The sequence below is a fragment of the Macaca fascicularis genome, chromosome 7 (genome assembly GCF_037993035.2).
Source record: "Macaca fascicularis isolate 582-1 chromosome 7, T2T-MFA8v1.1".
Lineage (NCBI taxonomy): Eukaryota > Metazoa > Chordata > Mammalia > Primates > Cercopithecidae > Macaca > Macaca fascicularis.
Window position 1 is genome coordinate 132,073,398 of NC_088381.1, and position 27,602 is coordinate 132,100,999.

The window sequence follows — 27,602 nt, forward strand, 5'->3', positions numbered from 1 at the left end:
CAAGCTTACTTAGCTGCACAAACAAGTGCTTCCTTTTAACTACCCTGTAGTCTGTTCAGCTGCATGACATGTGCTCCATGGACTTCCATTGCCATTAAGAAATACTGTGTCTGGGAATTCCAAAAGGAGCCAAAATTGTGTGCCTGTACATGTCTCAGTTCAAAGTGACAAAGATTGAAAATATAAAAACAAATCCTCAGATTATACACAAATGTTCATAGCAGCATAACTCAGCCTAAAAGTGGAATGTACACTAACTAATGAATGGCTCAACAAAATGTGCTCTATCCAGACAGTGGAATAGTATTCAGCTACGAAAAGGAACAAGGTACTGGTACAGATGAACCTCGAAAACATCAGGCTAAGCAAAAGAAGCGAGACACAAAGGACCACATGTTGTATGATTCCATTTATAATAAAATGTCTACAATAGGCAAATCCATAGAGTCAGAAAAGCAGACTAGTGGTTGCCTAGGGGTGTGGGTGGGATAGGGAGTGGAAAATGATGGCTAATAAGCATGGGGTTTCTTTTCAGATGATAAAATTGATGTTCTAAAATTGATGGTGGCGATGGTTGCACCACTTACCGTCAATAAACTAAAAACATTGAACTGTATACTTAATATGGAGAAATTATATGGTAGATGAATTATATCACAATAAAGCTGTTACTAAAAATAGTAATGATAATAATAAAAGAACGCCTCAGAACCAAAATTACAATAACACAAATTCCCTGGGCTGTGTGCGACCAAGGTTCCCCTCAGAGAATATGTATGTGTCATTGTGTTACTTCACAAACCACAGTCATTGCCAAGGTCAGACCCTGGGCCTTCTGCAGGCTGTAGGGGCAGCACAGCTCTACGTGGGGCCCAGAGTCCATCAGCCACAGCGGTCTGGGGAGGTGAGGCACTGCAGTTTTGGAAAGGCATATACTAAATCCATTTTACATATGGCAGGGGAAGGGGGGAACAGTGTATATACAAAAAGACCGACCTATTTAAAATTATCCTGGGGACTCCTGCTCTCACTGAGCACATAGAAAAGAAATACCCTCCCGGAAAGGAACTGTGCTGAAGAATACCCATGCTGATGCCTGGTTCTCCAGTCAGCAGTGCCGTGCCTGCACCTCGGGCATCCGTGCTCCGGCCCTTGCTCCTCAAACGCATTTCTACAGAGTACTTGCTAAGTAGCAGGCCCTGGGCAGGGTGGGGCAAAGGACAGGATCCAAAGCCCTGCCTAGTCAGACACAGAAAACAACAAAAATGTAGCACCCTCTCCACCCCCGAAAAGTAAAAACATCAGGATTCACTGTAGAACAAAATTAAATTACTTTTCATGAAACTGAAGAAGTATAGTTTAAAAAAAAAAAAAAAAGACAAGATCTTGGCACCATGCCCCACACATACCACAGAAAGTGAAATAAAATCAAGGACACAATCTCCTCTCCCCTTTATCAGCTGGGAACAGCTGTGTGCTCCTCTCACCGGCCCACCTGATGACATTCTGAGCAGCACAGTGGTGGGGGACAGCCACCCCTCCTTCAAGGTTTGCCACGTCTGATTTGTTCAAAGGATGAAAACCTAAGCTTTCCTTGACTGAAGGCAAATAAATGAGAAAAATCAAATGTGTTAATAAAAGTCCCAGAATACTGACCAAAGGAAAGAAGTCCTGGCTTTGGGGAGCTGTATGCAGCGTTTGCTTGTTTGCTTTGAGGAAAGGAACCTCTGGCCGTGACCCACACCCTCTATCACCACCTCCTGCCCCCAGCACATGAGGGAAGATGGGACTCAAAAGTTGCCATGGTGTGAGGCCGGCAGGCTGCTGTTCAACTGTGCTTTGCCCCAGCGTTCTTGGTCAACAGAAAAGGACCCCCCCCATCTTTCCTCATCAGCATCCCTCTGTGTCTTTGTCTTCTCCACCCACGCACTTCATGGGAACTCTCCCTATAAACTCAGAGGGAACCAAGGTTTAAGCCAGTGTCTCTTAATAACTTTCTTAATGTAAAATAGGATTTCCTGGCCTAACCCCTCTATTTCTTTCATTTAATGAAAAGTTTCATCCTTCGTAAATCTTAAAACTGTTTAAATAGACTTGTTTCGAATTTAAAATATTTTAAAGACTATGGGATAATTGATGTAATTAATTACACTCTAATTCCTAAATTCCATACCCCCTCTAATTCTATCCAAGGGAGGGTTTATCTAGTCCTCAGGCCCCTGGGTGGCAAGATGGCCAGTCTATCTGTTGGGTGTTGGGTAGGCTATTAACTATGACACTTGCATAACACCTTAGAGTTTATAAAAACACTCTAACAAGCATTGTAACAGGTTGTTAAATGCAACATTTTCTGTTGTCTCTTAGTCTCAAGAGCCATATCAAAGGCTAAGTATGGTACAGGAATTCCAAGTACCACATATCCTATATATGCATAGTGGAAGAGGACTGGCTGAGAGAGTTAGAATGTTGTGGTCCTTTCCCTTCCCTCCCCAGGAGAGAAATATGTGCCTCTCCACTTAAGCCCATGAAGGATCAGACCTTTGATTAACTATTTGAGTGTATATCCCATTCTAGACCAAAAGCATTGTATATAAATCATTTTGACATCCTTAGTATTTAGAAATCGTTGATATACAGACCAGAAACTGAGCTGAAATTTAGTTAGATGACAGTTCATTTCCATTCCATATTATAGCCATTGTTAGTAGATATGCATAACCCAGAAATGGGCAGCTTGTAATATGACTACTGACTACCCCCGACCTGGCCAGCTAGCGTGCTGTACCACTGCAGATGTGATTGGGTGACATAATCCTAACTTGAGCACGTCACATACACAGGAAAACAGGAAACCAAACTATGCAGGAGACCATTTTCAGATGGCTCAGTGCTTATCTAGCATGGCAAGGCCATCTGGCAGCAAACAAATGCAGCACTTGGAAACTTCTATCCTAACATGGGATAGAGAAGTTCGCAGCCTTTTGACTTAAGAGACCTACCCCATTTCTCCTCTTCTGACCCTTATCCTCCAGGGCCTCCACCCTGTGCTTTATTTGGTTCCCTGCCTGGTGGTATCTCTTTTCCATTTAGCCTACAAACTTTGCTCTCAATTTTTGTTTTGTTTTCATTACATTGTTTACAGATTCATTGAGGTATACCTGATATGCAATAACCTGCACATATTTTGTGTGTACGATTTGATGTGCTTTGACATACGTATACACAGTGGAACCATCAGCACAACCAAGATAATGAACACACTCATCTGCAATTTTTTGACTTTATGATGGTACAAGAGTGATATGCATTCAGTAGAAACTGTACTTCCAGTAGCCATATAACCATTGTGTTTTTTCATTTTCAGTACAATAACTTTCAGTATTCCACAAATTACATGAAATATTCATTACTTTATTATAAAATAGGCTTTATATTCGATGATTTTGCCCAACTGCAGGGTAATGTAAGTATTCTGAACACATTTAAGATAGGCTAGGCTAAACTATGATGTTCAGTATGTTAAGTATATTTTTGACTAGCAACATTTTCAACTTAAGATGGTTTTTTGGGAAATAACCCCATTATAAATTGAGGACCATATGTAGTTGTATAGATTATTTCTGGACTCTCTGTTCCATTGATCTATTTGTTTCTCTTGACATCGATACCACATTATCTTTGAAATCAGGTAGTGTAAGGCCTCCAAGTTTGTTCTTTTTCAAAGTTGTTTTGACTATTCTAGGTCCCTTGCATTTTCATATGATTTTAAGAATCAGCTTATCAATTTCTACCAAAAAGCCTCCTGGGATTTTTATCAGTTCGAATCTATAGATCATTTTGGGGGAGCACTGAAAACAATACTGAATCTTATGATCCATTAACATCTCTATTTACTCAGGATTTCTTTAATTTCCTTCAGCTATATTTTGCAGTGTTTAGCGTGCAGGTTTCACGTCTCTTGCAAGTTGAGTCCCAAAATTTCATGATGTTTGATGCTATTGTAAATGGTATTGGTTTTTTATTTCAATTTCCAGTTGTTCACTGCTGCCACACAGAAATACAATTGATTTATATATATTGCCCTTACACCTTACAAACTTGCTAAATTCACTTTTTTTAGACTCCTTAGGACTTTCTACATAGATTATCATGTTTTTTAAATAAAGAGTTTCACTTCTACCTTTCCAATCTTGATGGCTTTTACCTCTTTTCTTGCCTTATTGCACTGGGTAGAACTTACAGTAAAATGTTGAATAGAATTAGGGACAGTGGACATACTTGCCTTGTTCCTGATTGTGATTAAGTATAATATTAACTGTAGGTTTTTCATAGATGCCCTTTAATGGGTTGAGGAAGTTTCCTTCTATTTCTTGTTTGTTCAGTGTTTTCAGCAGGAACGGATGTTGGATTTTGTCAAATGCTGTCTGCATCTATTAAGATAATCATGGCTGGGCACAGTGGCTCACACCTGTAATCCCAGCATTTTGGGAGGCCGAGGCGGGTGAATCACCTAAGGTCAGGAGTTTGAGACCAGCCTGGCCAACATGGTGAAACCTCATCTCTACTAAAAATACAAAAATTAGCTGGGCATGGTGGCGGGCACCTATAATCCCAGCTACTCAGGAGGCTGAGGCAGGAGAACTGATTGAACCCAGGAGGCAGAAGTTGCCGTGAGCCCCAAGATCACGCCAATGCACTCCAGCCTGGGCGACAGAGGGAGGACTCTGTCTCAAAAAAAAAAAAAAAAAGATAATCATATGGTTTTTCATTATTATTCTGTCAATATGGTGAATTTTGATTGATTTTCAAATGTTAAAGAAAACTTGTATTCCCGAAAATTCTGCTTGTTCATGATGTGCTATCCTTTTAATATAGTATTGGATTCTAATTACCAAAAAAAAATTTTAGAGAACTTTTGCATATACATGCATGCTGGAAATTGGTCTGTTGTCTTTTCTTCCAATGTGTTAATCTGAGTGTTCTATCAGAGTAATGCTGGTCTCACAGAATGAGTTGGAAAACATTCCATGCTCTTCAATTTTCTGTAAGAGTATGTGTAAACTTGGTGTATTAGCCCATTTTCACACTGCTGATAGACATACCCAAGACTGGGCAATATACAAAAGAAAGAGGTTTATTAGACTTACAGTTCCACATGGCTGGGGAAGCCTCACAATCATGGCAGAAGGTGAAAGGCACGTCTGATGTGGCAGCAGACAAGAAGAGGGCTTGTGCAGGGAAACTCCCATTGTTATATAACCATCAAATCTTGTGAGACTTATTCACTATCATGAGAACAGTAAAGACCCACCCCCATGATTCAGCCATCTCCCACTGGGTCCCTCCCACAACATGTGGGGATTATGGGCACTACAAGATGAGATCTGGGTGGGGACACAGAGCCAAACCATACCACTTGGTATTATTCATTCCTCAAATGCATGGTAGAATTCTCCCAGAATTCCAGATGGTGGTGGGGCCACCAGTTGGTGGAGCAGTCAGAACACACACATTTATAGGTTAAGTTTGCCATCTTATATGGGCACAGTTTGTGGCACCCCAGAACAATTACAGTAGTAACATCAAAAATCACTGATTACAGATCACCATAATAGATATAATGAAAAAGTTAGAAATATTGCAAGTGTTATCAAAATTTGACAGACATAAAGTGAGCATATGCTGTTGGAAAAAATGGTACCAACAGCCTTGTTAAATGCAGGGTTGCCACAAACCTTTGGAAAACATGCAGTATCTGTGATGCACAATAAAGCAACATGCAATGAAATGGGATGTGTTTCTATTCTTGAGCTTTGTGCTGGGATGCAGTTAAATCACTTAGCAATTGTTTGATCCTCCAGGCTTGTTTTTAAGTTTTGCTTGGTAGGATCATAATGGCCTTTAGTCTAGGCCCACTACTGAGGCAATACCCTTCTGAGTACTATATGAAGGCTGAGAAGTGCCCAATGCCCAGTGTACTGCAAGGTTTTTCACCAGTGTACTGGCTGGTGAGAATGTGAACTGTTCCTGGCCCTGTGTGAACTCTAGGGATTGTTTTGCCCACTCCTTTCTGATGATTCCTTCCCTGTCCTTGATATCCTCATAAGCATGGGCAGATTAGCACTCAGCTGAAGACTTGAAGAGGACTCTCCATACATCTCAAAATTCTGTGTGTAGCTCTTTCCCATTCAGTACTCTCCCCTCCAAGTCCTAGCTGCCTTGCTACCAAGAGAGATCACTGGTGTCTATTTGGGTTACCCTTTGTGATGGTTAATCTTAGGTGTCAACTTGGCTGGATAAAGGGATACCCAGATAGCAGATAAAGCATTATCTCTGGGTATGTCTGAGAGTGTTCCAGGAAGAGACTAGCATTAGAATCAGTGGACTAAAGCCAGGCACAGTGGCTCACACCTGTAATCCCTGCACTTTGGGAGGCCAAGGTGAGTGGATCACTTGAGGTCAGCCTGTCCAACATGGTGAAACCCCATCTCTACTAAAAATACAAAAAATTAGTCAGGCATGATAGTGCATGCCTATAATCTCAGCTACTCTGGAGGCTGAGGCAGGAGAATCACTTAAACCCAGGAGGCAGAGGTTGCAGTGAGCCAAGATGGCACCACTGCACTCCAGCCTGAGTAACAAAGCAAGACTTCATCTCAAAAAAACAAAACAAAAAACAAAAACAGTGGACTAAGTAAGGAAGATCTGCCCTTAACCAATGTTGGCAGGCATCATCCAATTGGCTGAGGGCCCAGATAGAACGAAATGGCAGAGGAAAGGAAAATTCTCTCTCTCGGAGCTGGAACACCCATTTTCTCCTGCCCTTGGACATCAGAGCTCCAGGTTCTCCGGCTGCCAGATTCTGAGACTCACACCAGTGGCCTCCTGGTTTCTCAGGCCTTCAATCTCAAACTGAGGGTTACACCATCAGCTCCCTAGTTCTCAGGTCTTTCCATTTACACTGAGCTATGCTACTGGCTTCCCTGGCTAACTAGCATGCAGATGCATATCACGAGACTTCTCAGCCTTCATAATCATTCAAGTCAATTTTCATGATAAATCCCCTCTCATTTATCTACCTACTTACCTATCCAGCCTATTGGTTCTGTTTCTCTGGAGAAACCTAATACACCCATCCCTGCTTTGCAACCTGGAAACTGGCTCCAGGCAGTAAACTGGACAAAGGACTCTCCTCGTTTGTGTCCCTCCTCCTGGGGAACACTGCTGTCCAATGTCCAATATCTGTTTTATATATTCTGTCAGGGTTTTAAATTTTAAGGCAGGGAGGCAGATTACATCCCTATTTTTCGTTTAAATTTAAATACCATCCAGAACAAAAAAGCCTGTACTTACAAACCCTTAAAACCTAGCATAGAAAAGACTCACTTATCCTAGCAGTGAAAATTGTCCCATTTTCTCCATAGCAATGCTGAACAGGATCAATTTGTTTTGACAATTGTTATGACTACCAAGAAAGAAAGGAAGTTCCTTAAAAGAAGATTTCTGGCCAGGCGCAGGCCCAGTATTTTGGGAGGCCGAGGCAAGTGGATCACGAGGTCAGGAGTTCAAGACCAGCCTGGCCAACATGGTGAAACCCCATCTCTACTAAAAATACAAAAATTATCCAGGCGTGGTGGTGGGTGCCTGTAATCCCAGCTACTCAGGAGGCTAAGGCAGGAGAATCCTTTGAACCCAGGAGGCAGAGGTTGCAGTGAGCCGAGATCACACCATTGCACTCTAGCCCGGGCAACACAGCAAGACTATGTCTCAAAAAAAAAAAAAAAGAAAAGATTTCTTAAACTTGGATTTACGGTAAACAAATTTTACTCATTTACCGCCACAAGTGGTAATTACATCACATGTCTCCCTCGCCTTCTGTAATTCTCTCAATGTGGCAGCTCTGTCATACTGCAGGGGAATGCTGTAGCCTTCATCTTTCCCATTTGCACAGATGCTGCGTCTAGCTTTGACAACAACACAATATGATGTCTGGGAGGCTAAAATGCCTATAAGGAGCCTTGCCAAACAGAAGGCTTTATACTGCAAAGTGTTGTAACAACAAGCAAACACTGCTTTTTGAGAAGCACTTTCCTGCACAGAAAAGAGTTCTAAATTATTTCTGAAAGTGAGAGAAACCCCATCATCTGGCATTTGATGATCCTCCATTGCCAAGATGGGAAGGTACTCTTCAAGCAGATCCTCCCTTTGACAGAAATGGTAGCACGTATGTGAGGTAATGTTGGTAGGTGGTTTAGAAAAGGTAGGAAAGAGTTGATTTTATTCCATGATCAATTTCAAATATCCTGGCTGGTGGGCTGGATGTGGTAGCTCACACCTATAATCCCAGTATTTTGGGAGGCCAAGGTGGGTGGATCACTCAAGGCCAGGAGTTCAAGACCAGCCTGGGACAACATGGTGAAACCCTGTCTGACATGGTTAGGCTTTGTGTCCCCACCCAAATCTCATCTTGAATTGTAATCTCCATAATCCCCATGTGTCAAGGGAGAGACCAGGTGGAGGTAATTAAATCGTGGAGGCAGTTTCTCCCATGCTGTTCTCATGACAGTGAGTGAGCTCCCACAAGATCTGATGGTTACATAAGGGTCTCTTCTGCCTTTGCTTGGGACTTCTCCTTCCTGGCACCTTGTGAAGAAGGTATCTTGCTTCCTCTTCACTTTCCACCATGATTGTAAGTCTCCTGAGGCCTCCCCAGCCAAACTGAACTGTGAGTCAGTTAAACCTCTTTCCTCTATAAATTACCCAGTCTCAGGTATTTCTTCATAGTAGTGTGAGAACAGACTAATATATCATCTCTACTAAAAATACAAAAATTAGCCAGGAGTGGTGGTGTGCACCTGTAATCCCAGCTACTTGGGACACTGAGGCAGGAGAATTGCTTGAACCTGGGAGGCGGAGGTTTCAGTGAGCCAAGATTGCACCACTGCACTCCACCCTAGCCTGGCCAACACAGGAAGACTCTGTCAAAAAAAAAAAAAACAAAAACAAAAACAAAAAAACCTGGCTGGACTTTCCTTATATGCACATCAACATAATCATCAGTGTAAGCTGGGCCCTCATGCTATTCTGTAAAAGGTGAATGGTAACTATAAACAGGGAAGGGTGTGTTGGGTGCAGGGGAAATGACCTGTTAGGCAGGTAAGGCCAGATTGAGATTCAACTAGGAAATGCTCAAAGGTTGTCCTCCAGGTCTCTATACCTTCACATGGTCTTCAGATTCCTTCTTCATTCTCCCTCACCCAGTTCTTCAGGGGCTAACCCCACCCTCCACCCCAGATCCAAGCAACTCCTCGACAGGATCCTGTGCTCTCTCCAGAGCTAATGTATGGTCTGTTGCCCATTTACAGAGATGGGTAGAAATTGAGTGTGAGCATTTAAAAACTTTTATAGCAATCAACAGAGAAATTTTAAATCAGTTGAATATAACTAATAATATTATAAACTAGGACTTCTATTTTTCACTTTTATTTTTTCTCATAATTCATTTTTGTTATATTTTGCAAAAGTAACTATCCTTAACACTCTAGCCTGGGCAACAGAGTGAGACCCTGTCTCAAAAAAAAAAAAAAAAAAACCAGTGCCAATATCCAAGAGTCTGTGAGAGAAGACATGTATGAAGGTCAGCTGGCCCCAGATCAAGAGGAGCTGGAAACATGTGACCACAGTGAATTCTGCATTGAATCTTGGCTTCAGGAACCACTACTTTGGCTGATTTAAAAGACCATAGTATAATATAATCTGATACCTCCCTGTTGTTTCAAGCATCGAACTCTAAGATTGAATAAAGAAAGCCCCATATGTTGTCCAAATAGAGATATCTGTAAGTCTTCAGGTGAACATTAAAACCTGGATATACACAGTGTTTGAGGAAGAAAAAAAAAAATCAATAACCTAGAGGCCAAACAAGAGTAAATGGCTAAGCAAAGCCATCAATATCTGCTAGAGCAGCTGGCTTGGACGCCAGGTAGATCGTGAACTGACCAGTGTGACAACCATCCAGAAACTTAGAAAATCATACAAAATAACACATCTCTATTGCAGTAATGTTTATGCTTCCTAATGTTAAAAAGGAAGAGGATCTGGATATTCAATAACAGAGAAATGGTTGAACAATTTAGTATAATGCCCTCATTTCAAAGATTGTGTTAGATCTCTCCTAGTTGACCCAGAATGGTTTCACAGCATTTTGAAAAGTTAAAAAAAAAAAAAAAAATCCAGGAGTTCGAGACCAGCTTGGCCAACATAGGGAGACCTCACCTCTACAAAAAATACAAAAATTAGTCGGGTGTGGTGGCAGGTGCTTGTGGTCCCAGCTACTCAGGTGGCTGAGGTGGGAGAATCACTTGAGCCCAGGAGGTCAGAACTGCAGTAAGCCAAGATCGTGCCACTGCATTCCAGCAGGGGCAACAGAGTGACATTCTGTCTCAAAAAGAAAAGTGAAAAAACAAGATACAGACTGCGCACAGTGGCTCATGCTTATAAATTCCAGAACTTTGGGAGGCTGAGGTGGGAAGACTGCTTGAGGCCAGGAGTTCAAGGCCACCTCTGGCAACACAGCAAGATTCCGTCTCTACAAAAAAAAATTGTTTTAATTAACCAGGTCTGGTGGTATGCACCTGTAGTCCAAGCTACTTGTGAGGCTGAGGTGGGAGGATCACTTGAGCTCAGTTCTAGGTTACAGTGAGCTATGATCATGCCACTGCCCTCCAGCCTGGGCAGCAGAGCAAGACCCTGTCTCAAAAAAAGAAAAGAAAAAAGGAAGGGAAGGAAGGAAGGGTCACGAAAGTTATAGTGTTATTTTAAGGGCAGGTATTCCTGATTTTATTTTCTTCCTTGTATGTTTTTCTCATTTGAATGTTTATTTACAATAACCAGATATTATTTATATAAGAAAAAGCCAACAAAACTAAACCATCTGCATATCCTAGACACCTTATTTCCCTCCTCTACCTCCCACTTTTCCCTCAAGTCAAGTCCCTTGCTCCCTGACCTCACGCCACAATGTCAGTTCAGGCTCTCATTGCCTCTAATGGGCCCCCAGCTTCAGTCTCTGCCCTTTCTAGTCCTCCACATGGAAACCAGAGTGACCTTTCTATATTGCATATCTGTGCATGACACTCCCCTGCCTGAACCTCTTCTAAGCTGCCCAAAGCCCGAGCAGCAGTTTCTAATCTTCAGCACTGCATTTTACAGTCATGCCTACTTCCCTCTGCTCTTTCCTGAAGATTTGTTCAAACATCATTCCCTTCAGCAACAACTCCAGCATTTCTCCTATTTTCCAGTAGTACTTTGTGTAGACTTTATCATAGCACAGAAATCATTATTTTTAATGATTTGTTTTCTCTCCCTCCCTGCCTACACTATGAGCTATTTGAGGGTAGGACCATATCTTTACTGAATGAATGAATCTAAAAAAGTAGGACCCCAAACGTAAGTATAAATGCATGCCAACCATGTAAAGTGTCTGTGTAAGCAATGAAAAAAGGTTAAAAGATAAACAATTTAAAGTTCTTTTCTTTTTCTTTTCCAGCAAGTGGCTTGAGCTACTTTTAAACTGATTGCCAGTCATTCACTTAATGAGTAATTTATGTCCAAGTTACCAAAAGTTATCTACAGTTTAAATCGCTATCAAAATAAAAACAAAGTCCAAAAGGAAACCATTTTACCCTTTTCAAATAAAATAGAAGTTCAACATTCTTCTTACTGTCACACTAGTTGTAGAAACAGCATCTCTCCCCGATAAAACATGGCCCAGCTGTGTGGTTACTTACTGGAATTGAGCAGGATCATGGCCTTGACACAGAGATACTCTTTGTGTTGGAGTTTTAACTCTCGAAACCTTGAAGTAGTTGCCAGGAGCATGTCAAAGATTTCCAGAATTCCTTCTACGCATTTCCCCTCATCCCTACAAAAGTTCGTTTGGAAATTTAAGGAACATAGCTTCAGGAAACCATCAAAAAAACAATAAGGAGTGTTTTCTTTTTAATCTCAAGTTTCATCTTGTAACATGTTCATCTGATAATACAATTTTAACTACAACAGGGTGTTAATGAGACCACACCCAGCAATATGAAATTACTAGAATTATCTTCATATAAAGAAGACAGGCCATTTCCTATAAATCCCAAAAGTAAATATATGAATAAATATTATTTAGGCAACAATGTGCATTGGAATATTTTCCTGCTATATTTTCACCAAATGTTTTCTTACAGCAATACCACTCCTATTGATTGTTTTCAGTCAAAACCATGTCAGTCAACCAACCCCAGATATGACACATTTTTTAAAACGAGACATTCCACGTTCCCATCGGGAAGTATTAATGAGGAAGACTGTGTGTCATAGAAGCAAGTGTCCCAAGAATAAAACTCCATATCTAAGGCTTAACTCTCACTTCCTGGTGGTCATTTAGAAACTGGTGTAGCAACTAAGACGTTTACCTGTAATTTGAAAGAGCTGAATATGACAAAGAAATCACAATTAGAGAAGATGGATTAGAATCAGGAAAAGAAGGTATACACAGAGGTGGGGAAAATTTTTGACTTGCCAAGGATTATCTTCACGCAAGGATTATCTTTAAACCTTGAGCCATCTAATCAAAATTCTTTGGAGCACTCCTTATAGAAATAAATGTTTAAATATATTTTGAAAATAAATAATTTGAACTTTATCTGGAAAATACCAGCTTCTATTCACTCCAGCCAGACACACATTATTCCACCTCACTGCTCCCCCAAAACACTCTATTATTATCAGTCACAGGGTTATTGGAAGTCCTTGACAAGCAGTTAGATGATTTTGTCATAAAACCACTGTTTGTTCCTGAAAGCCGGCAGCACACAGGAAGGGCAATGGGTTTATGTGAGTTCCATTTTCAGTCTCTAGCAGCCCCTGAAGGGGCCTTGAGGTCTTCAAAGAGCTGGCTGCTCACCTCCTCCTTCCCCGAACTCAGGGCATTTCCAGTGATGGCAGTATTTCAGGGAAGAGTCTCTGACACCACTGGATACACCAATCCTGTGTAAGTCTTTCCCATTAGCTGCTGTGTACATGGCACTCACCGGGATCCTGCATTCCGAAGCATTCATACTCTCCCACCCAGACTCACTCACACAGAGCTACAAGCGTGCAAATTGCTCACTTTGGCATATGAGCATTACTAAGTTACTAAATTTACTAAATCGTAAATTCTGTAAACACCTGCAATTTTCTGTAAGTACACAGGTTAAGTGACAAAACACCAGTGCCCCCTGGAAGTCACTCCTAGGAAAAGGCCATCTTAGAGAATCCAGAGCACTGGGCAAAGAGTGCCAGATCTACAGGAAGCCTCATCTTTCCACCTCCCCAGCTCCAGGCTCTCCCAGGCAACCTGATGCAGGCATCCAGTAAGGACAACACAAGCCCTGCAAAGAGATAACACACAAAACACCTGGGCACTGAATCCCTTCATGCCACATCACTGAATCACCCTGCCTGTGGACAATTCATTATGGGAAATTGTAACTGTTGGACTTGGGGACATTTGATACTAAGGAAAGCAGTTTGAAAAGATCTCTGTGGGGGAAAAAAAAACTCCTGCATTGATAGTCTGATTATCTCTTTATTCTTCTGTGCTGATGTGGGATTATACACACATGCACAACACATACATACATACACACACACACACTCACACACACCCCTCCCCAAGTGGTATGGTAAGGGGACCAACCTGAAATCAATCCTATTTTCCAGAAGTACTTGTGCCTTAGTTCTTAAATATTGAAATTGGTATCATTTCCTCATTAAAATATATGCCATTTTCACTACAAATTTTTGTTTCAAAAATGGGGGGAGGGTTTGCATACTGAGGTATTTTAAACCCTGATAAAGGCTGTCACTCACAGTAATCAGACCATATATACCTCATGGAAAAAGTTAATTTCTAAACAAAGTCTAAAGAACTAGGTCTGATTGCTTTCTTTTTAAGCAGGCGTGACAGTCAACCATTTCATTCAAGGGGTGGCAAAGTTAGAATATTTTTATTCACTTCACAGTCTGCAGAAACCAAATACATTTCTACAAAATAAATGAGAAATGAAGGGGCAATAAAGTATAAGACATCATAAATGACAGCCCAATAAAGTTCTTTCAGATGAGTTATACAGAACAAAGTTAGGAAAGACTCTAAAGTAAATTAGTGACATCTATTTTATTTATTTTATAATTTTAGATTGAAACTGAATTATGAGTAAGAAATTAGGACAGGGTTAAAAGAGTTGAATTAAAGACAGGCTGGCTGCTCATGTCTGTAATCCCCGTGCTTTGGGGAGGTCAAAGTGGGAGGATCACTTGAGGCCAAGAGTTCCAGACCCGCCTGGGCAACATAGCGAGACCTTGTCTCTACAAAATAATAATAATAAACCAGGCATGGTAGCATATACCTATAGTCCCAGCTACTCAGGGGGCTAAGGCAAAAGATCACTTGAGGCCAGAAGCCTGAGGTTGCAGTGAGCTATGATGGCACTGCTGTATTCCAGCCTGGGCCACAGAGCAAGACCCTGTCTCTAAATTAACAAAAACAGAAACAAAAACAGGACATACGATTTCAACGTTAAAATATTGAAACAATGTATCAATCAAACTGACCTCAGGAAATTTATTTTTGCACACTATCTGTCCATCAACTACTAAATAAAATCAGTAATAACATGGAATATCTTTGTATTAGTCCATTTTCGCATTGCTATAAAGCATTACCTGAGACTGGGTAATCTATGAAGAAAAAAGGTTTAACTGACTCACAGTTCTGCATGGCTAGGGAGGCCTCAGGAAACTTACCATCGTGGCAGAGAGCAAAGGGAAACCAAGGCACATCTTACACGGAGGCAGAAGAGCGAGCGATTGAATGAGACGGGGGAGCTGCCAAACACTTTTAAAGCATCAGCTCCCATGAGAACTCACTCACTATCATGAGAACAGCATGGGGGAAACCGTCTCCATGATCCGATCACTCCCACCAGGTCCCTCCCTTGACAATTTCAGATGAGATTTGCTGGGGACACAGAGCCAAACCATACCAATTTTATTACTTGATAATAACTTTTTTTTTTTTTTGAGACAGGGTCTCACTCCGATGCCCAGACTGGAGTGCAGCGGCATGATCTCTGCTCACTGCACCCTCCGCCTCCTGGGTTCAAGTGATTCTCCTGCCTCAGCCTCCCATGTAGCTGGGATTATAGGCACGCACCACTATGCCTGGCTAATTTTTGCATTTTTAGTAGAGAAGGGGTTTCACCATGTTGGCCAGGCTGGTCTTGAACTCCTGACCTCAAGTGATCCACTCGCCTCAGCCTCCCAAGGTGCCGGGACTACAGGCATGAGCTACCGAGCCTGGCCAATACTCACTCTTTATAAAATAAGAATATTGTTTTTTATTTTTTTTGAGATGGAGTCTTGCTCTGTCACCCCAGGTGGAGTGCAATGAAGTCATCTCTGCTCACTGCAACCTCCACTTCCTGGGTTCAAGCAATTCTCCTGCCTCAGCTTCCCAAGTAGCTGGGATTACAGGCGCCTGCTACCACACCCAGCTAACTTTTGTATTTTTAGTAGAGACGGGGTTTCATCATGTTGTCAGGCTTGTCTCGAACTCCTGACCTAAGGTGATCTACCCATCTCGGTCTCCCAAAGTGCTGGAATTACAGGTGTAAGCCACCGTGCCTGGCCTAAAGAAGAGTATTGTTTAATACAACAACAAAATGTTGAATGAGTGGGCCTCCCTTTGGGGTACACTATTTTGTACCTATATATATATACCTGCTGGCAGCACACACCTGGGTACAGACCGTGGTTTACCTCTGTGTATATGGCAATGGCAGGGAGTGCTTAAGGCTTAGAACATAAAAAGGACTTAATAACTGAAGTGAAATCACTTATGTACAAAGGGTAAATTAAAATTCGGAATTGAAAATTCAGTGGCTACCTTGAAGGAATTTAGCATACAAATAACTGATGTGAATGTAAACTCCAGACATTTATACATATATAATTCCATGAACCTCTCTGCAAATGTCCACAATGGGATCCAAGCCCAGATACAAACTTCCTCTGACTAATAATTTAACATTAGTCAGTTGCCTGTTGATACTAAGGACACAAAAATGCCTTTCCATATGTGATTTTTATGAATTCAGTGGTTAGTAAAAGAAGAACTAAATGCTTAGAAATAAGCTGAAGTAACTAGATTTTCCTCTCATCCTCAGTAGATACAAGTTTTCTTGTTGCAGAAACCTCAACAAGAATAAAGGGAAACAGAAATTATAGTTTCAGTATCCACAAATGGGCTGTTAGTTGTATTCACTGTTTATACAGCCATATTACCACTTGAAGAAACTCTGGTAGGACAATCCAGCAGAAGACAGTTATTTTCAAATGGTGTGAAGATTATGTCTTCATTTTGCAAAAAAGAGTTGTAATAGAACTCCTTTATGGAGCATGACTCCTGACTTTTTGAATGAGCAACTCCTCTACAAATACACCTATTACATAAAAGTATATTCATCTGTATAAGAGATGACTACGTAACTGAACTATCTTAGACTTCAAGTTCCTGACTTCACAAAGTTAATGGGTTAAAAATGCTAGAGATTGTAGGCTGGGACGGTGGCTCACACCTGTAATCCCAACACCTTGGGAGGCTGAGGTTGGGGGATCACTTGAAGTCAGGACCTCAAGACCAGCCTGGCCAACACGGTAAAACCCCGTCTCTACTAAAAATAATAATAATAATAATAATAATACAAAAATTGGCCAGGTGTAGTGGCACATGCCTGTAATCCCAGCTACTCGGGAGGCTGAGGCACAAGAATCGCTTGAGCCTGGGAGGCGGAGGTTGCAGTGAGCTGAGATTGCGCCATCGCATTCCAGCCTGGGTGACAGAGTGAGACTCCATCTCAAAAACAAAAAACAAACAAACAAAAACTACTAGAAATTGCAACAAAAAATAAACACCAGTAATCATTCAAAAAAAAAAAAGTCTGCTCAATGTGAATGCATTTACAATTCCCAAGAATTCCTCTTCTATACTCAAACATACTAGATTTATGTTGTAAAACATAATACTTTCATATAAGTTATAAAGGCAGTGTGAGTCTATCATAAATAATTTGTTAAAAAAATAACTTTTCTTCTATTAACTAAAAGGTAGGCCTAATATTTTTCCAGGATTTGTGTCCACTTATAGTAATATATACACACAATTACAGGAATTAAAGAACCCATACAGAGAAATGAGAGAGTAGAGAGTTAATTGTCCTAAAAACCAGGAATGAATCAGTCACCAAAAATAAACACTAAATTTGGCATCAATTTAGAAATCAAGACAAGAGATAAAATAATTTAATCCAAAAGTCTGCAAATTATTTGATTTGTCAAGGGATGGAACGTCTCCCTAGGACTAACCTCTAGGAGAATTATATGTGTGTATTTATACATATGTATATTTGGCCTCAGTTAAAACCCAAGCAGAATACAATGGCTTGGCTAGGTGCTTGGCTTTTCAGCCTGCCTTGCAACATGGTACCCCGAGATGACAGTGGGGAGAGTGGGTTTCTGCAGTGTGTTATCAGTAGAACAGGGCTGTTCTCTACCAAAACATCTCTGTACTGAAGAATGTGCTCTTTGTCTACATTGTCACCCAGGACAACAGGCAGAATAAAGTAGACAGTTTGCCGTTTGGCAACCCCCTAAGTCCAGCTCCACCACCTACTATCCTACCTGTCAGCAGGTTTCTTAATCTCCCATTTCCAAATATCTGAATGATAGAGATAATAATGGGTCCTACTCCCTTAAAGAGTGCAGGAAGATTGTGAAGATTAAATGTGTTGACATAAGTTAAATGCATAAGGTGCTGCTAAGCACATACAAGCCAATAGGTTAGCTATTTTGTTTGTTACTGAAGCGTCTTGTGCCCTGCACTTCTCTGCTTTTCCAGAGCCTCCCTCCATGGTTTACCACCTGGGCTCTCGTTCAAGTCAATCCATCCTCCAGCTCTTCCCAAAGGATCTGTTCTCTGTCAAAACACCTTCATTATGCAGAACAGTGCTCTTTTAATAACATTGTCAACCATGACAAAAGGCAGAATGGGGACTGATACCTTGGGGCATCACTCTTCATCTGTGTAACACAGGGTCTTCGGATGATCTTAAAGTGGTAACAGGATTATAATGCAAGAGTTGGGGTAGACACTAGGCATCCTCCCACACTGTGCAGAGTCAGATGTGGCTGAACATTCAACACTAGCATTTTTTCCACAAAAGGGGCGTGGAAATCAATTTCCATGCAGATTTCAAACTGCTCAAATTCACACCAAGAGGGTATTCTACTTTCCTGCTAAAAAGCTTGAGTGTTTTTATATAGTCCAGCTTTCCCTCCATAAACAGTTCACCTAAGTCAATTAAAAACTGGTTCCTTTTCTGTCATCTTTAAAAGAAAATCAAATGCAACCAAGATATAGATAGCATCATGTCCCATTTTCTGTTAAGTTTCATGTAGTTTTAGTAACCCTTCCTTCCACCACTATTGCCAAAAATGCTATATAGTACATGCATTAGAATGAGTTAAAGCAGACTGGGCACAGTGGGGGCTGTAATCCCAGAGCTTTGGGAGGCCGAGGTGGGTGGATCGCCTGAGGTCAGGAGTTCAAGATCAGCCTGGCCAACATGGTGAAACCACTTCTCTAGTAAAAATAGAAAAATTAGCCTGGCGTGGTGGTGGGCACCTGTGATCCCAACTACTCGAGGGGCTGAGGCAGGAGAATCACCTGAATCCAAGAAGTGGAGGTTGCAGTGAGCCAAGATTGCGCCTCTGCACTCCAGCCTGAGTGACAGTGAGACTCCGTCTCAGAAAAAAAAAAAAAAAGAATGAGTTAAAGCATAAGAAAATAAACTTGGCAGATTTGTAAGAATTTTATCACCTGTCCAGAAAGCTCCAGACGTAATTGGTCACTATAGGTACAAAAAACAACAGGACAACTTAAGATTATAACCTGAAAATGGAATTTTTAATGCAGAAAAGTCTGTCGACTTATACATGTAGTGGCCACATACCTACAGGATACACTCCCCTATTAAAGCGCTGGCCTGTAAATGCTGCTGCACCACAGATTAAAAATGAGTCACAGGACCCTGAATCCCTGGACCCAACTCTCTCCTCCTCTGGTTCTTGACCCAGTGAAGGAGCTAATGATACTATCATCCTCTAATTGCCCTGCAAGTGTGAGATTTTAATTGCAGCACCCAGGACTTTGTTCCCACTAAGTACCTTACTCAAACAAGTGGGAGAAGAAACACAATGCATTTTTTCTCACCTGTCCAGAACAAGATCTGGAGCAAAGATGAGCTTGCCGGGGTGGTCAATTGAGCGCCACATCAGCCCCACCATTAACACCTCCATCCAACAGCTCTCCAAGAGCCGCACTTGGTCGAACAGGCTGAGCTCCACAAAGCCTGGGGAAAGCAAGAGGCGGTGAGACACCCGCACCCTCCTCCTCAGCTACCTGTGTCTGTTGAGACAGAATGGCAAGTGTTAAAACACTAAGAAAACACAAACCATTAGGGAATCGATATTTTATAGATATGATTGACTACTCATTAAAGGAAGAAAACTTTGAAGTTAAGCTGCGTGACTCAGTTTCCAGTCTTGGACCCCTTCTAGAGACAAATATACTTCATTTAGAGTTTGTCAAGCGTGATGACCTGGGCTCAGAACTGATCTTGGTTAGCTGTGTCCTGATAATTCCTCTGCACTACTGAGAAGGTTGATGCTTGGTTGCCAGTCAGAGGAGCTGCCTGTCTGACCCAATCTTTGACTGGGATCAGAAGGGGTGGGGGAATGGGGTAGGTGGAGGTTGGGGTTGGAGGCTTGCAGACAGCAGTGTCAGCCCCCGCAGAAAGCCAAGGCCTCAACTTCAAGGATTTCTCTGATTGCTTAAAATTTCCCATCCAGTGTTAAGATCCTTCCGGGTAGAAGCACTGTTTCTGGGTGATTCTATCCTAAGCAGCAAATATCGCCAAGCACAATGGCGCACACCTGTAACCCCAGCACTTTGGTTGGCCAAGGCGGGTGGATTGCCTGCACCCAGGAGTTTGAAACCAGCCTGGCCAACATGGAGAAACCCCATCTCTACAAAAAATTATCTGGTCATGGTGGCAGGTGCCTGTAGTCCCAGATACTCTGGAGGCTGAAGTGGGAGGATTGCTTGAGCCTGGGAGGTCGAGGCTGCAGCGAGCTGAGATTATGTCACTGCACTCCAGCCTGGGCAACAGAGCAAGATCCTGTCTAAATAAATAAATAAATAAAATAAAGAGCAAATATAATAACAAAGCAGGTCCTGACAACTTAATAACTCATGTTGGTCACAGTACTGTTTGGAAACAGGTAATCTCTGGGGAAGGAAGCACTTCAAAAGCAAAGCAGAGAACACCGGGGCTTCCTTCACAAGCCATGATAAAAGGAGACGGCCATTTAATATAAATATGGCAACAAAAGACACAGCCTTGGAGTGAAATGGACTCTGGTTTGAACTCCAGCTCAGCCTCTTTCTAGCTGGTCACTTAATCTCCCATTAAATCTTTGTTTTTCTTATAGGAAAATGGAGGTAACAATGCCTATCTCTGAGAATGTCCTATAGGCAAGATCTCTTATTCTTGTTTTACAGATGAGGAAACTATGGCAGAGAGAACATAAGTGTTCAAGTCTTTGAACAATTATAATGTAAATCTGTCTCAAGGAGAATGTAATGGTGTTATGAGTGTAAAGATGGATAAATACTTTCTAAATCCACATGCTTTGCTCAGTTTAGGTTCCTAATATGTATACACCTTCCCAATCTCACCCACAGTAATAGACAATAAGCCTACCCAAGAGATCATGGCTCTTAACCTTGTAGATATTCAACAAGATCAAGGCTAGATGATATTTTAATTTTTTTTTTTTTTTTTTGGTTTGGACAATGACCATGCCAGGTAAGAGAGGGGGAAAAAATCACACCTCCAGACTATGCCTACGTTTCCTGAAAACTTTTCAAAACACCAGGCTTGAATAAGGAATAACGCAGTTTAAGAGTTCAGATTTCTTATGGCACAAAGAAGGGGCACAGCTTTCAGCAATAATTAATTTCATCACTGCTCTCCGTGTGTGGTCCTGCGAAATCGTGTTTGGAATACACTTAAAGCAAAAACTAGAGGAAAGTGCATCAGGATTGCCTCCTCCAGGAAAAAGCAGAGAAAAAAATAATTCTGGCACAGGTGAAGATGATAGACAAAACAAAATACAACTCGAAACCAAAAATCCTCAGCAAGCTCAGAAGAAATGGGCCCAGTTCAACAAAAGTCCCCAAATGATACTGTCACCGTAGGCCTCAGTTCCCTGGGCTCTTTACCCGAAACTTCTCTTCCCCCAGCTTCTCGCCCCTCCTCATCTTTACAGCTTGCCCAGTACAGTCGTTGCCCCCCAGGCCATGGGAACGCCCCCAGTGGCTCAGAACTTGTAAGAGGCTTCATTTCTTCAAGGACTGGAAAGAAGGGCATGGAGAACCTTTCACAGGGGGATTGTGGGATGTTGCCATTTTAGGTTAGAATCCTAGATTCACTCTTTCACAGAAACACCACGTCAAATGATAATTAGCTGGTAATTTCAGCATCATACAGCACTTCAGGTCTGTATTACAAATGGGCTTGGGAGAAGTGATCACTTTAGAGGATGGAAAATGCAGGTTCCAAATGATAACTCATGAGTAACTAAGCTCATTTTTAACTTGATGGCATTCCAAGTTTATGGGCCCACTGATGATTCATGTAACTTCAACCACTGATTTACTCTCTTTGTCCATACATATTTATTTGTGTATATAATACTGATTCTCTATTGGAACAATAATTTACAAAATTCTATTTAGCATCTGACAAACCTTTCACTTTCAAACTAGTCATACTGTACTCTACCCCACCCTACCCAACCATGCCCCTCCTCTCAAGGTGAGGAATCCAGAGCCAAGAAATGGGGCAATGTAGAGTCTACCTTTTAACCACGTTCCAGGTTCCAGAACTCTAGGATTTCTTGCCCAAATGACCCCAAGCCCAGTTCCAGAGTCTGGGTGGGTTCCCTGGGTCCATCCTCCCAGACCACCTCTAGGCATGAGAGGGGGCCAACAGGTGAGTGTCTGTAGCAGATGTGGACACACAGGATAGGGTTTGTGCCAGGTAGTATGGGAAGCATCTAGCCACAGGAAAAGAAGAGAGTCAAGAATAGAAATGGCTGGGCCACGCACAACTCTTTCTTCACTACCATGTTGGGTACAGAACTCAGAGTCGTCTCAGAATTCTAAATCAGAACGTGGCCTTGTTGAAGGTAGCTATGCCAAGACGGGAGGAAGGAACATATTGCACTCAAAAGTTACAAATCCAGCTGAGAAACCGTTAAATATCTAGGCACAGCTCACAGACCTCTACTTTATACTCTTGTCCTTTAAATATTAGCAGCAGGCCTTTCTACAAGTACACGGAAAACTAATAGCCCAAAAGCCCTACCGGGAATCTTCTTGGCCCAGCTGATCATGTGTACCAACTCCTTGTCGGCTAGCTTGGTCAGGGACATCATCATGGAGGCCTCAGTGAAGGGCGCGCTGGGGCGGCTGATCAGTACATGGGGTGGCTCAGCCTCCAGGAGGGTGAGCACCAGCTGCTCGGGGCTCAGGGCGTCCAGCAGCAGCTCCCGCACTAGGGGCGCGTGGCTGCCACTCCTCTTGGCCTTGCTGGCACAGTGCAGTTGCTCGTCGGCACTTCTCTGTCTCCGCACAAGGCGGTACCCACATCTCTCTCTCCGGGAGCCTGAAAAGGAAAGCAGGGTCATTCAAATTGTTGGGGTAAAACCGCAGTCAAGTAAAAGAAGCTTGACTTTTATTTTTTGGAGCCTGTGGGGCACGTACCAAAGATTACTATGGTCGTGATTGTACTAGGAAAACCAATGACATAACTTTTCAGGAACTTTTTAGGTCTCCATTTCCAGGTCATCTATAGATACTGACACCATTTCTCTATAAAGAGTGCTCATAAACCTGTTTCCAAACCATGAAATTAGGAATTTTCTTCAGGTAGAAAAATGGGGATATTTCCAAAGGTATCAAATAATATACTTTTAACACATTCTTAAAATGTTTATATGCATGTGTGCATATGTATATATTTCTTTATTCATACTTACACAAGTATATTTCAAATAGCAAATTAAGTGAAAAAATCTGGAAAATATGGAAAAGAATAAATTTTGGCAAAAATTCTTTCAGTCTTTTTAATGCTTTTATATTTTTCCATGTTTTATATACAAAATTTTTTTGTTGTTGTTTGTTTTTGAGACGGAGTCTCACTCTGTCACCCAGGCTGCAGTTCAGCGGCGTGATCTCGGCTCACTGCAACCTCAGCCTCCCAGGTTCAAGCAATTCTCCTGCCTCAGCCTCCTGAGTAGCTAGGATTACAGGTGCCCACCACCATGCCTGGCTAATTTTTATATTTTTAGTAGAGATGTGATTTCACCATGCTTGGCCAGGCTCGTCTCAAATTCCTGACCTCAGGTGATCTGCCTATCTCAGCCTCCCAAAGTGCTAGGATTACAGGTGTGAGCCACCATGCCCGGCCTTTATACACAAAATTAGATTGTAGTATATACACTATTTTATTTTAATCGTATTTTTGAGACAGAGCCTTGCTCTGTTGCCCAAGCTGGAGTGTAGTGATGCAATCACAGCTCACTGCAGCCTTCCTCTCCTGGACTCAAGCAATCCTCCTGCCTCAGCCTCCCAAGTAGCTAGGACTACAGGAACATGCCACCATGTCTGGCAAATTTTTAATTTTTTTGTAGAGATAGGGTCTTACTATGTTACCCAGTGCTCAATAGTTTGACAATCTATTTTCTCAGAACGCATTGGGCATTAAAAATCATTTTTAATGTTTGCTAATCTAACAAGTGACTAAACCATCTTGCTTGACTTTGTATGTTTTAATTACTAGCAAAGTTGATTTATATGCTTGTTCTTTGGATTTGTTTACCTTTTTTTTTTTTTTTTTTTTTTTTTTTTTTTAGAGACAGGGTCTCTGTCACCCAGGCTGAAGTATGGTGGTATGGTCATGATCACAGCTCACTGCAGCCTCAACCTCCCAGGCTCAAGTGATCCTCCCACCTCAGCCTCCTGGGTAGCTGGGACTACAAGTGTGCACCAACACACCTGACTAATTTTTGTATTTTTTGTAGAGACAGGGTCTTGCCATGTTGCCCAAGTTGGTCTCGAACTCCTGGGCTCAAGTGATCCACTTGCCTTGGCCTCCCAAAGTGCTGGGATAAGCCACCACACCCAGCCCAATAAGTAAGTTTTGGTGATATAGAAACAAGGTGGAACCAAAATACCAAACAATAACATGTAAAATGAGAGAGGAATTATTTTGGTTAGAATTTCTAAGATTCTTTTTTGGGAAGACAGAAGCTTAAATTCTCGAATTAATCAAGAACACATGTTAAAAAAGCAGAAATATCATTAAAGGAATTGAAACATGGCCAAGCATGGTGGCTCACACTTGTAATCCCAGCACTTTAGGAGGCCAAAGGTGGTGGGGGAAGGCAGATCACTTGAGGTCAGGAGTTCAAGACCAGCCTGGGCAACAGAGTGAAACCCAATCTCTACTAATAATACAAAAACTAGCTGGACATGGTGGGAGACACCTGTAATCCCAGCTATTTAGTAGGCTGAGGCGGGAGAATCACTTGAATCTGGGAGGCGGAGGGTGCAGTGAGCCAAGATCACGCCACTGCACTCCAGCCCTGGTGACACAGCGAGACTCTGTCTCAAAAGAAAAAAGGGAATTCAAACAGAATGCATGACTTTTAAACTAGTAAAAGAAGAAATAGAAACATAAAAATGTGATCAACTCCCAAAATGGAAGAAGTAGAAAATACATAATAAAATTTTTTAAATCACAATAAGGTGATAGAAATGAACCCAAATATCAGTTATCACAATAAACAAAAAATACCAAATTGACCATTTAAGAGTGACCTGAAATTGTACATATTTTTAAATCTAGACATAGATTAGTTGTAAGAGATACAACTAACACATAGGAAAACAAAGTAGACAGATAGAAAAATATAAAACAGGCAAAATTAACCAAATAAATTGATGTTACTCTACTGATACCAGACAAATAAACTTTAAGGCAAAAATTATTATTATAGATAAGGAGACTCGTTGCTAGAATATTTTAAAAAGATAAATAATTCTAAACTCATATACTTCAAAACAACCAAGGCCAGGTGCGGTGGCTCACGCCTGTAATCCCAACAATTTGGGTGGCCAAGGTCGACGGATCACCTGAGGTCAGGAGTTCGAGACCAGCCTGGCCAACATGGAGAAACCCTGTCTCTATTACAAATACAAAAGTTACCCAGGCATGGTGGCGCATTCCTGTAGTCCCAGCTACTCAGGAGGCTGAGGCAGGAGAATCGCACAAACCCAGAAGGCACAGGTTGCAGTAAACCGAGATCATGCCATGCACTCCAGCCTAGGTGACAGAGCAAGACTCCGTTGAAAAAATAAATAAACAAACAACAAAACACAGCGTCCAAACACAACACAAAAGTGATTGAAAGAAAAAGAGAAACTGACAGATGCACTATTATAATGGGATATTTAAACCTCTCTCTCAACAGCTGAAAGAGCGAAGAGTCAGAATGCAGAATATTTGAACCACATAATTAACAAGCTTGATCTACAAAGGCCATAGATATTTTGCAAAAATTATCACATACTAGGCAATGAAGAAAATCTTAAGTAAAATAGGCATAAGACCATTTTCTCTGACCATAAGAAAAATGGAAATCAACAACAAAAATATAACTTCCAAATCCCTATATATTTGAGCACCAAAATCTTTATAAGTTTTCACTGGTTAAAGACAAAAATGTAAAATGGAAATTAAGAAAGACACATTATAAGTAAGGATGTCATTAACATGGTTACCACTTTTATATGAATCTCCCTTTAAAAAAAAAACAAAAAACCCTAAAAGTTGAAATCTGCAAAATGCTTAGTTTTATACTCCCATCATTGTTTATTCACTAAATTAAATTGTTTACATTTTTAAAATAAATATTAGTTAGAAAATATGAGCAAATTTAAATTATTGGCTACTGGGAAAATTTGTCAGAATTTCCTCTTAACATTGACTAGTTATAGTAGAAGAAAGGGCTCTATTTATTCAGAACATTTGAACCAAATTTACTGCTAAAGGAATTAAAGGCCTAAAATACAATTCATTTTATTAGTAATCAGGTAGAATGCTATGGATATTTAAGGTTAATTATAAACCCAGGATAAAATGGAGCAAAATGTACATTTTTCTTAATTTTTTAAAATATACTTTAGGTTCTGGGATAGATGTGCAGAACATGTAGGTTTGTTACATAGGTATGCACGTGCCATGGTGGTTTGCTGCAAAATGTATGATTTTAAAAAGCACCTTTCTGCCAGGCAAGGTGGCTCATGCCTGTAATCCCCCAGCACTTTGGGAGGCTGAGGCAAGAGGATCACTTGAGCCCAGGAGTTCAAGACTAGCCTGGGCAACACAGTGAAATCCTGTCTCTACAAAAAATACAAAAATTAGCCAGGTGTGGTGGTGCACACACCTGTAGTCCCAGCCACTTGGGAGGCTGAGGTAAGAGAATCAATTGAGCCCTAGGAGGTCAAGGTTGCAGTAAACCAAGATTGCGCCATTGCACTCCAGCCTGGGTTGCAGCAGAGTGATGCCCTGTCTCAAAAAAAAAAAAAAAAAGTACCTTTCTGATCATACATTTCTTTTTTGTAGAGTACATAAGGATAAAGAACTACAAAACAGATTTATATACCCTTTACATACCCAAAGTGAGAGATTTTGAATTTATATGTTCAAATTTACTTAACAAATTTTCACTGACAAAGTCGAACATTCTAGGTCCTGTAGTGAGTTCTGAGGATTCTAGACTCAATAAATAAAGCCCTTGACAAGGAACTCATTTTTCTATCAAGGATGTTTCTAGTGTTGTGGCTTTGACACTGTAACCTAGGCAGCTGCCTCTGAGTGAGCTTAATGAGCAGCTCCACCAAATAGGAGTGCTCCATATTAGGCAGTGGTAAATAACCCCAGCCAAAGATGATGATGATAGTAGTGATCAACGATACTAATGGCAGCTAATGTCTACTGGAAGCTTCTATGCACCAGGCATTGCATATTGCATATATCCTGACAGCTACCCTACAGTACAGGAGCTATTACTGTCTCCAATGTACAGAGGAGGAACCAAACATAAGCTCAAATACCTTGTCTAAGATGGCATAGCTAGAAAATAGCAGAAGCAGGATCTAAACCCAAGCAGCAACCTAAATCCAGAGCTGGTGCTTTTAACCACTATTTTATACTACCTACCTATCAAATCCCTTTCATGGAAGACTATACAGCAGGTGTATAAAGATATGGCACCCAAAATATGTTGAGCTATTGTCCCAATACAGGGATATAGGCCAA

The 27,602-nt window shown here is 41.3% G+C and overlaps 1 protein-coding gene across 4 annotated transcripts in view; it reads right to left on the reverse strand.

Annotated features, from left to right (window-relative positions):
* The window catches only part of ESR2 (estrogen receptor 2), a 68,940-nt gene that overhangs the window by 11,848 nt on the left and 29,490 nt on the right, over window positions 1-27,602 (reverse strand). For 2 of the 4 annotated variants that reach the window (XM_065548898.2, XM_065548897.2), the window contains exons 5-8: window positions 25,488-25,604; window positions 22,584-22,883; window positions 19,364-19,502; window positions 11,790-11,923 (exon numbers count right to left, since the gene is read on the reverse strand). In XM_065548898.2, coding sequence (XP_065404970.1) covers window positions 11,790-11,923; window positions 19,364-19,502; window positions 22,584-22,883; window positions 25,488-25,604 — 690 coding nt within the window. The remainder of the gene's footprint in view (window positions 1-11,789; window positions 11,924-19,363; window positions 19,503-22,583; window positions 22,884-25,487; window positions 25,605-27,602) is intronic. The other 2 variants (XM_015453888.4, XM_015453887.4) reach the window with 1 other exon arrangement.